Below are 11,272 nucleotides of genomic sequence, written 5' to 3'. Positions count from 1 at the left end.
ACATTAGAAGTTAACATTTTAAAGCACTTGATTCATGCCTAATTAATTCAAATTTTGTCTGGTACTACCTTCAGTTACTTCGGAAACTGACAGAATGGAACAGTACAACTAATATAAATATCAGGTCACAGAGGAAATAGGGAAATAAATTAATTTACTGGCAAAAAGAAAAAAGAGCTCACAAGTTCATCTGCATTATAGAGAACCTGAAACATGGTTGCTAGTGTCCAAGTGTGCATCACAGACAGTATAAACAGAAAAAATCTTAAACACCATAGTCTGTTTCACCAGAACTGGTGGCTGAATAAGCTTTTGCTCCTTGTGAGTGAATAATCAGTGCAAAAAGAGGTCTCCTGACAAGGATCAGGAATTCAGTCTGTTCAAAAACTGCCTAGCAGAAGGATGGACTGTCAAACTGGATTGCTGCAAGTTCACAACTGTTCCTTGCACAGTACTGTAAGCTTATTTTATGATGGAAAAGGTAGGCATGAATTTGCAGTCAAGCTTGTAAATTAACACACAATATTCATAAGTATTTCAGAAAGAGGCCCACTCATATCCTAAAAGTTCCACATGAAGTTGCTGCAGCATGTACTGGGAAGTGAAACACTTAAGGCTTACCATTGCAAAAATCACGATGCTGTCAAAAAATATAGCTGGCCTGGACTTGAACCACATACGCATAGCACCATAATTAACAATTTCCAGGACTGTCACTTCTCTACAAGATTCTGTTTGGGAGAAACAGGTGAGGCAGAGAGAGAGAGAAAGATAAGATCATCCATTGTTTTCACAAACCCAATGCCTTTCTTACACCGGAAGTAATGGAGAAATTAGTAGTAAGGAAGAAAGATGACTTGAAAAATAAGTTGCATTTAATATGGAAATATATGTGAAATAAAGGAGAAATAAGTTTGCTTAAGACTTGATGTCATGCAAGAAGTGTAAAACCTCTACCATCATGCCAAACTTAATCAGCATATGGGCAACAGTATGAAAATGTATAAAGGAAAAGCAAACACTCACCCGCTCTTCATCTTTATATATAGCATGCATGTTTATAATTCTTTCTGTGGAGTGCACCTGTGAGGTGCACACTGTATACTTTTACAGTATTGTTTGTATTGTATGTATCTGATGAAATTCAGTTCAAGATTCGCATAAAATAAGGATTATAGTCGATATGAACAAAAATTAAATTCGCTTCACAATTTTATTACTATATACTCATGCCAATCTCAAAGCTATCAAAACACATCAAGTAATTTCAGATACATTTAATTGTTCACTTCCTGTGATGCTTTTCTTACCTGACATTCTGCACTGCAGTAGCATGTGACGAGGCATCCAGAGCACTTGACCTCTGCTGGCTTCTCACAAACTGCACACTGAACAGACTCCATCTTCTCTCTCACAACTGCCACCTGAACAAACAGAAATGCTACGCTAATCACAATGTCACATTATTTGGTGACTATAGATGGGGTTTGGATTGGTAACTAGATTGTCCCCTGGTAACAGCTTCATCAGCTTTCATGGTCACATCCTTACTGGCCAGTGACTGTTTCAAAATTCACTCAATGTTCAAACTGACTCTCAGGCTGGCAGCCATCTCACACCAACATACTCTTCTCACTGCCATCTCAAGACTCTCTCATAATTACAGCTGCTCATTATGAAGCATTGGCAGGGACCACATAGAAAACACCTCCCAACAGTTCTCTTGTTGTGTCATGTTGCTATCACATGGACTGCATAGAGAACACCACTTCCCAGTTACTACAGTACTTCATGTTAACAATTCCATTATTTAGCAACGGCTCTTTTCAGTCATGTCACAATATAATTAGATGCAACAACCATGGATGTCTGGTAATACAGTGTTACTGCAAATTATTATTATTATTATTAATTATTCATAGGGGGTAGCTTTCCCCATGCACTGCGATCATTTATTGATCTATTGTGCATCCCCCCTTTAATTATTCTAACTAGTCGCCATGCCCTTCCAGTACTGGTGCTCGCTATCAGCCCCATTCTGCCAGCGAGGTCAGCCCTCTCTGGTAGTGGTCCCCGATACTTCCCCATCTACCAGAGGAACTGGAAACTACTTGTGCGGGAAACTTGCCTAATTTTGCTCAGAGGTCTCCTACAGACATGAGGATCTTTTACGTACCGTAAATCTACGACATGGGACACATGGCTGAAAGTCCCTCCCGGAGGACTTGACCCCTGAATTTTTCCGCCCTTAAAAATTCCACGACCTCCGCCGGATTTGAACCCGCGTACCTTGAGGTGGGAATGTTACCCCTAGATTACGGAGGCTGCTCTACTGCAAATTAAGTAATTTCTTAGAATTTATTGGCTGGCTTATAAAAGTTACACTAGGATCACTTGATAGAAAGAAGTCTTGATGTCTTAAAATCCTGCACAAGGCACTTCTAAAAGAAGATAAGCAGCTCTATTCATAAAGGTACAAAATTGTGACCGCTAGTGTTCCATCCTTAGTGAACCTGGTAAAACATAAAATTTGTGAAACTGCATGAATTTAAGAACAAACCTCACAAAAAGTGGAATGAGTTGCCGTATGGATTAGATGTTTCAAGAATTACAAATACAGCCCATATCCAGCATCTATGAAAAAAATGTTTACAGTTTCCACTAACATTAATTTAAGCTCTGTAGAAAGCAGACATTTCTAAAATTGTATACTTTGTTTCTAATTAATAAGCACAGAAACCTAGAGATTCAATGCCACTAACACCAGAGCTCACCACTGGGCAAGATCCTGCCTGCACTAGTTCACATCCACTGCACCAAGCATGTTTTCTCCGTGCTATGTTCTTGACACCCACAATACAACGTTTCAGAATGAACAACACACTCACACGCCCGAACACCAAAATTCTAACATAATGGATACTTCCATTCTCTCCCCCCCAAAAAAGAGGGATCCCAGTGAATTTGTCATACACATACTGCATAATTCACTAATGGACATTTCCAAGATTGAAAACCTAATGGCTAATCATAATATTCATCTGAATAAAGCCCAGCTACTCTGAAGATCTGGGTACGCTGTATCTTGTGCAGCAACCTTATGGAAGAAAAGTCCTGTGTAAGTATGTATGAATTTCCAGAAGTATGTTTAAAATAAAAACTCATAACTTTCTAATGACATAATTATCTACGTCACTTAACTGATAATGGCACACCCTTGTTCCCATATCAGACCATTGGCAGGGGCTTGACTGAAACCTACTAATGCTTGAAAAGGTTAAGAACTGGCACAAGGGGGGGACCAGCATCATCACCCTCAACCCCTCGTTTCACACTCCATATACTAGAAAGGAGCAACTGCCAAATTCCCAATGGCTGCACAGGGGACGAGCTATGCTTTGCAACTGTCCCCAGGCCTGACATAATCACAGAACTGCCAGCAAGGAAGCTGACTAAGCCATATTTTGCAGATGGCATCTGGGGAAAATCTCCCCATCTTTTACGTGCTGGTGGAGCTTACTCTGGGGCAGTGTGTGAAAGAAACTTAGCATTCATTGCAAAAACCACAGGCGAGAGCATACTTGGGCTGCATGTCCTGTGAGCTTATGATGTAACAGCCGATTTTAGGCACCACATGCTACAACTGGGCCAGGTATTGTTATGGCGTCCTGGAAAAAGACCACGATTATTCTTCCTTATGCTGGTTGACCACGAGTTCAGTGGCTCGGTGTAAGTTTGGTGACTGCACATCTGAGGAGAAGGGGGCTGGAGAGGTTGAAGAGCCTGGTGGAACCTACGTTTTGGACTGCATAGCTAACAGGGAGGGGGCTGGAGGGGATGAACAGCCTACTGCAACCCACGTTTTGAAGATTTTCCAACGAGAAGTATTTCACACAGCTGGTAAAATTAATTTTAATTTTAATGAAGTAAAACTAAAATAGATAATTATTACTGTTATCAGTTAAAATTTCTTTTGTTTGTGACTTTTAAATATCTTTCCTGATCACTCACAGGCAGTCTGTATTTATCACAGTAGCTGCTGCCATTTACACATGTACACATGCAAATACATTAAATAAGTTACAAAGTTAGTAGAATTTTCCATCCAGTGTGGCAATAGAGGTCACGTCTCTTTTATTATTCTTGCCTTACATGTTTCTGTTTAATTAAAACCATCATCAGAGGCACTTTTCATATGGCAGGAGACACTGTTAATTAAGCTGGTTTGATGTTCACTTTTAGTTGTGTTATTCACAGATGTATGTTTCGTATTATATAATTTCCCTTCACCTGTAGACAGAAGTAGACCATACTCTGAGAATATAATGAACATTAAGTATTTACTCAGATAGTGAATCAAATGCTGGTGCATCTTAACTCCACCATTCTCCATCATCATGATCACCCGCAGCAGGCTACAATAGGCCAATCAGTGGCTGCCATGCCAAAGTGAACTCAGTTGGACTCCACCCCCCACTAAGCGAATTAAAAAAATTGAAAAAAAAAAAATTGCTGGTCCCACCTACAAGTAAAACATCACAGTTGTCTGAAACTATTGTTGATTCATATAAATAGGAGTATCTGCAACAAGTTTTACTGCTACTTGTTATTACAATTCCCTCTCACAGTTCCGTCCCCATAAATGTTGTTCCTTCATCCTGCTTTCTTTGTTTCATCATCTTGATTGTGTTATAATTAGACTGGGTGAACTTAGGCACATCTGTGAAATAACTACACTAATAACATCTATCAAGGTTAGTGAACTGAAACTAGTGTCAATCTTTTTGAATAGGCTGAAGTTTAAGATTGCAGAATTTGCAGTTAGAAGTGGACATGGATTGAAGGTAATGGATGGTAAACTCATTGCCAAGAGGCCAGCCCCTGCTTGAGACTGATGATTTATAAATGTAGGTGCAACATCTAATTACAGCACATGTGAAGCATTAGTAGGGCGTTTTGTTTTCATAGCTACGCATGTCTATGTAAGCAGCATCTTTGATTCACATGTAGGTGATGGAGTCCCATGCCACTGTAGAAAAATGACCAGCTCTTCATCCCTCCTAAATTCTATTCATTATTTGATGCAGTAATTAACTGTAGTATTAGCACACATCATACACAATCCAACACATTGGAAGGTTTCTCAAGTAACTTACAAAATGATTAAATTACCATGTGTGATGGATGATAAAGAAATTAGCAGAAAATCACAGAATTATTTTAGTGAAACAGAGAAGCAATAAATGTAAATGTATTCTGTATAGTTTTTTCACTTTATAGACTGTTTCGGCCATTCGGACCATCATCAGGTAGGTTATTCTATGTTAACACTATACTTTTTCTGCTATTCCCCTTCATTGGCCAATTTTTAGAGGGAAGGTCGTGTCATTGCAAGCTTAAAACATTAGGCTAAAATTAATAAGTAAAATAAAATAGATTATTATTGTTATCAATTAAAATTCCTCTCTCTTGTAGCTTTTAAATGTCTTTCATGGTCACTCACAAGTGGTCAGTCCCAGTCACTTGTCAAAGGAACATCACCAAGTTTTACTATACTACACAAAAGTGAAGACCTTGACCCCCGCACTTCGGTTACAATCTCACTTAATTACAATTAATATAGTGCTGTGACTGATTTACACAATTTACAATTCACTGTTGCACATACACTAGGATTCTACTAGTCATGTCCTGGCAGTGGATCTCAACACAGAAACTATCACTTCAAATCACTATCAAGTCTTCTTCTTTCTCCCTCTTCAGTCACTCTGTACTCCCCTGCCCTAATCTGTACTCAACTAATCTTCACAATTCATTAAGGACATGCTCCATTCACATCCTTGTGCTCTCAACTGCACTGAACACTCATCTAGAACACTGGACCAAGCTCAATGGGGTGTACTGTCAGGATGATGACTGTGATAAATCAAGGCCAGATGTTGGCTCTTGGCACCACTCTGGGCCAATGAGAACTGGTCACACGGGCAGTGCCAGCCAAAAGTTTGGAACCCTAAATTCCAGACACGAGATCTGTCAGCAACTGCAAGAGGTAGTGCCTGCTGCCTGGCCAAACCTGAATACCAGAGAAGCCTGAGAGCTGGAGTTAATCACCTAATTCCAGGATATTTTGCCAACAAATAGCAACAGATATGAATGTCAGCCCCTTTGAAGACACCCTACCCACGATCACAGCAGGACTAACTGGACTAAATGTACTGAGGGACATAAAAAGTCAAGGGATAATACTTGGTCTTCACCGGCCATGCTCATCAGCAAGAAGAAAGGATACTTTCAATTCTGCACAGATGACTGAAGGCTGAATGACGTTACTAATCACCACTCCCTTGTACCAAGGACATCTGGATATGGTCACCCAGGATAAATGGTTCTCAACCCTGGACTTGAAGACTGGAAAGTTGCTCTGCACCTTAGCCACTATGAGAATGGGACTATGGCAGTTCACAGTTATGCCCTTTGGCCTCTCCAATGTTACTGTGGCTGATAAGAATGCATCCCTCGGGGTCTAACTTATGAAGCCTGCATGGTCTACCAGGATTATCCAGTCACTGCAAGCCTGACAGGAATGAGCTCTACTAATTAGTTCCAACAGATTAGGTTTCCTTTATCTAAGGATGGAGGCATAGGCCAATCTTTGAGATGTAATTTCAGATAGGTCAGGATTATGGATTATGTCCACAACATTGATCAGTGTATGTTATACTGCTGCAAAACAAATTCTGCATTAGATAATATTACCAAAAATCTAACCTATACTGCTTCCAAAAATATAAATTATAAAACAAACAGTGATTTACATTTAGCTTTCTCTACGAGAAGTTGCATTCAAGAGTTTTAATATATTTAGTGCAATACAAAACTGAACCCATCACACTACAATGTGGGCTACCTACCTCCAGTTTATCTTCCGTAAGGATAACACGCTTGTAGCAATTCATAATATTCAACTTTCTACCTTTCACAAACATTCCCCATTTAATAAACTGTACAATCTACCTGACATTTCACCTGACCTCAGATTTCTAACTTATTTTACATCACCTTGGGGCAGATCCCCCCTACCTCTTAATCACTGACACTATGCTATACAGAGAGGTCCTGATGGGGAAACTGATGCACTCTGCCTCTGGTAACAGAATTGGGAAGTACACGCATTCTGGACTAGCACACAGTACACCATTTCAATTGCTGGTGGTATTCACATCATCCATCCCCACATTAATGAATAGCCAATACATATCCCACATAAACTACAGGATTTCAAGAAAAAAATTAACTCTACAAACACACGCACTTAAATACTTTACATTAATGCATTAAAAAAACAATTCTAGAAAATAATACACATATGAGCCATATAAGCACATTATAAATCAATACAATTTATTTAATGTTGTTATAAAACAAACCATGCAAAATGACAATGCCTATCACTTTACAAGGAATTTTATTTTTAAGGCTGTGTCCATTACATATATCAAAAGATGTGCCAGAATCATGCACACAGTGCTTTAATGCAAATTCATTTTCTTGACATCATGACAAACTGGCAAAGGGCCCACCTCTGATTCCTGCCACATCAGTGAAGTCAGCTCAGTATTGTACCATGCTGCTGATACTGCATCCTCACACTCAAACCATGTCTGTAGTTTGCTATCCTTGTAATCCTCTTCCAGGAGAGGTTTATTGTCTTCATACTCTTCGCCTACCAGCAGTGTGTCTTCAGGCTGGTATGTATTTTCTGTCATTTGAAAATCTAGTTTCTTCACAGGAATTTCCTGAAATCAGTACAGTGACCTCATCTTTGTCTTCAGTTTCATAGTTTGCCCCTTCCTTAACATATACTTCCTTATATGGGGGCTATTCAGAAAGTAACCTCGACTGAGCTGTTAAAAAAACAAGGAGTGAGGAAATATTGTTTATTATATACAAAAAAATATGTACACATTTCAACTACTTCTCAAGGTGGTCACCGCCAGAATTACAGAATTTGTCCTATCGGGGAACTTTTTGTATGCCTGCATTAAAGTCTGCCACCTGTGAGCTCACCTACATTTTGACACCTTCCATCAGCTTATGTTGAAGTGCTGTGATCTGAACCAGTTCTTCAGTTAGGTAAACAGGTTGTAGTCACTTGGAGTAAGATTGGGGCTGTAAGATGGGTGGTCAAACTCCTGCCTGAAATGCTCCAGCAGTGTTTAAGTGTAAGCTGCTATATGCAGACATGCAATGTCATGGAGAAGCATTAAAAGTAAACTGATGTCAGCATGCCACCCTGTTTGTTCTGAATGCCGCAACACAGTGAAAACAATTCCCATCAGCTTTGTGGCAGATGTCTGTTTAAAGTTTTTCAATTTGTTTGGTGAATGTGTTTGCAACCACTGCTTTCATTGCTCTCTGGTTTCAACATTCATAAACGAAACCCAGAATTCATCACCTGTCACTCATATGATGTGAATGCGAAATTCATCGCCATCTTTGTGGAATCACTCTAAAAAAAAATCAAATTCAAAGCTGAAGCCATTCTATGCGTTTTGTGCATACCCGTGAGCATTTGCAAAACCCATCTTGCACAAAACCTGTGATAGCCTAGACTAACTGTGATTATCTCATACAGAACAGTGTGTGAAATTGCATTCCACCAATTGCTCCACACTGGAATGGCACCATTTGCATTCTCCATCAAAAAGGAAGGCAAAGACAGTGCCACCAGCTGCGAAGGTGATGGGCACAGTCTTCTGGGATGCAAGGGGGTTTATTCTGGCCGAATTCCTGGAACCTGGGCAAACCATCAATGCTGCTAGTTACGTCAAGACACTGCACAAGCTCCATCGTGCATTGCACGATAAATGCCCGGGAGAAACATCCTGCATGACAACACTCGCCCCCACACCGCTCACCTCACATTGGAAGCAATTGCAAACATGGGGTGGGAAGTTCTACCACACCCCTCCTATAACCCTGATCTGGCACCCTCCAACTACCATCTTTTCGGATATGTGAAGGATCAGCTGCGTGGACATTTCGAGACAAGGGAGGCAATTCAGAAAGCAGTACGTCAGTGTCTTCGGATGGCTGGAACGGAATATTACAGAAGGGGAATTTTCAAACTCCCAGAACGCTGGAAGAAATGTGTACAAAGAAGTGGCGATTATGTGGAAAAATAAAGAAAGGTCTGTTGATTGAGGTGGTGTATTTGGTTTGTCAATAATAGAGCACGTTACTTCACAAAAAATTGTTGCTCCTGACTTTCAGTATGACCCTCGTAAATACATAATGCCACCTGCACATCTTCTGAAAGTTACATGTGAGTAAAGTGAGCCAATTCCCAAATAAACCTACAGGCAACAACCCAAAAGTTATCTTTACTACTTCAGTGGTACTTAAAACACAATCCTCTATTAAACATTAAAATTCTCAGAACTATAACATGAAGAGTACTAACATGTGAGATAGTGGCCACGCCACAGCTCAAGCGGTTGGTCCCTGGCTTCCCACCGTGATGGCCCGCATTCAATCCCGGGTCTGGTCAAGTCAGATTTATGGTGGACAATGTGGCGCTGGGGCAGGTTTTCTCCGAGTACTTCGGTTTCCCCTGCCAACCTTCACTCCACCAAATTATCCATCACCATAATCACCCAGGGCAGGCTACAATAGGCTAATCAGTGGCCACCATACTGAGTGGACCCAGTGTGACTCCAACCCCCCACTAAGCAAATTAAAAAAAAAAAATTAACTTGTGAGATATAATGCCATGTAGTCTGCTGAAAGTCAACCGACATTTCAGAGGAACTACTATTTCCATCTTCAAGATCAAATAAGCAAAGTGATGTACCAGGATGAAAGCAGGTGGCAAGCCAAACTTAACGGACTACACTGTATTACATCCCAGAAGATAGTACTCTTCATAACCACCGCTATGAGAACAAGTCCTACATAATACTATGTTTATTCCGTATAAATGAAAAAGTAAAAATAACAATATTTCTGAGATGCTTACCTTCTGATCACTTCCAGTCCCAACATCTCCAGCCATGGGAGATGGTGTCTTGTAACCACTGTCCCGAGAAACAGTTCGTGATTGTGGCAGTACTTCACAAATCTGTAGAACATCAATTATAATAAATAAATAAGCCACCCACTTACAATAAGATGGATGAAAGACGAAACATGCTCTTATATATAAATTCTATCGATAACTACATCAAAACATGAGGATCCAAGAACTCATACAGCCTGTTTTTCTATTGAACAGACTCCCAAGGCTATAATCAATTACATTTAAAACCAATCAATGCACTACCCTGTTGTTCAGTTATTTTTATGTGCTCATGTGCTGACAGTTATAGGGCTGAATCATGGTCCAAATCACCATATTCTTATTGCCCGCAATAGTTAATATTATTACTAATACGTGATCTGTACTGATTTCTTTGTGGGAGGTGGTGATAATTTACAGCTAGTTAGTTAGTTATTTAGAGAGGGTGGGTTTCCCCATGCACCGCGACCAGTTTGATCTATTGTGCTTCCCTCTATGATATTCTACCAGTCTCTTTACCCTACCGATAAATGGTGCATACCATCAGTCCCGCCGAGCAAGTGAGTTCGGCCACTTGCTTAGTGGTGTCTATAATGCTTCCCCCATCTATCAGAGGCCTTAGAGGCTATTGTTGGGCGGGAAGCGTCCTGGAATTTTGTTCAGTGATCCCCTTTGGGGATATGAGGTTCTTTTACGTGCCGTAAAGTTACGACATGGGACACACAGCTTAAAGTCCCTCCCGGAGGACTTGTTCCCTGAATTTTTCCGCCCTTAAAAATTCGACGACCTCCGCCAGGTATCTGAACCCGCGTACCAAGAGTCATGAGGTAGGAACATTACCTCTATAGAGTACGGAGACCGCTTAATTTACAGCTAAAGCAGAGAGCTTCCCTATATGAAATTTGTCAGATATGAGCTCAATGTTTCTCACTTTCACTATACTGTTGCTGAGTCGCTTATAAATAATACCATACAGAATTTTCAGGCATGTTTATGATCCATTTCCTTTCTGTGGTTCATTAGTTACTGCCATCTAGTGAATGAATGTATAAGGGGGGTGGGCCTTCTCGGCCGTTGCACCGCAACCTACACTGGTCTATTGTGCTTACTGCCAACTAACCGAAGCTATATACCGTATTTATGCACGTATAGGCCGCAGCACAATTTTCAGACAGAAATTATAGAAAAAATAATTTTCTTGGAATATTATTTCAG

The 11,272-nt window shown here is 40.3% G+C and overlaps 1 protein-coding gene across 6 annotated transcripts in view; it reads right to left on the bottom strand.

The window, feature by feature from the left end:
• LOC111864313 overlaps positions 1-11,272 on the bottom strand; it is a 99,215-nt gene that overhangs the window by 15,323 nt on the left and 72,620 nt on the right. For 5 of the 6 annotated variants that reach the window (XR_004513014.1, XM_033751396.1, XM_023851467.2 and 2 more), the window contains exons 6-8: positions 10,019-10,120; positions 7,581-7,796; positions 1,311-1,424 (exon numbers count right to left, since the gene is read on the bottom strand). Coding sequence is in view for 5 of the 6 variants with exons in the window: in XM_033751396.1 (XP_033607287.1) it covers positions 1,311-1,424; positions 7,581-7,796; positions 10,019-10,120 (432 nt within the window). In the remaining variant the exon portion in view is untranslated. The remainder of the gene's footprint in view (positions 1-1,310; positions 1,425-7,580; positions 7,797-10,018; positions 10,121-11,272) is intronic. The other variant, XM_023851470.2, reaches the window with a different exon arrangement.

This window comes from Cryptotermes secundus, unplaced genomic scaffold, assembly GCF_002891405.2.
Source record: "Cryptotermes secundus unplaced genomic scaffold, Csec_1.0 scaffold216, whole genome shotgun sequence".
Classification (NCBI taxonomy): Eukaryota; Metazoa; Arthropoda; class Insecta; order Blattodea; family Kalotermitidae; genus Cryptotermes; species Cryptotermes secundus.
This window is presented reverse-complemented; position numbering and strand designations above follow the sequence as displayed.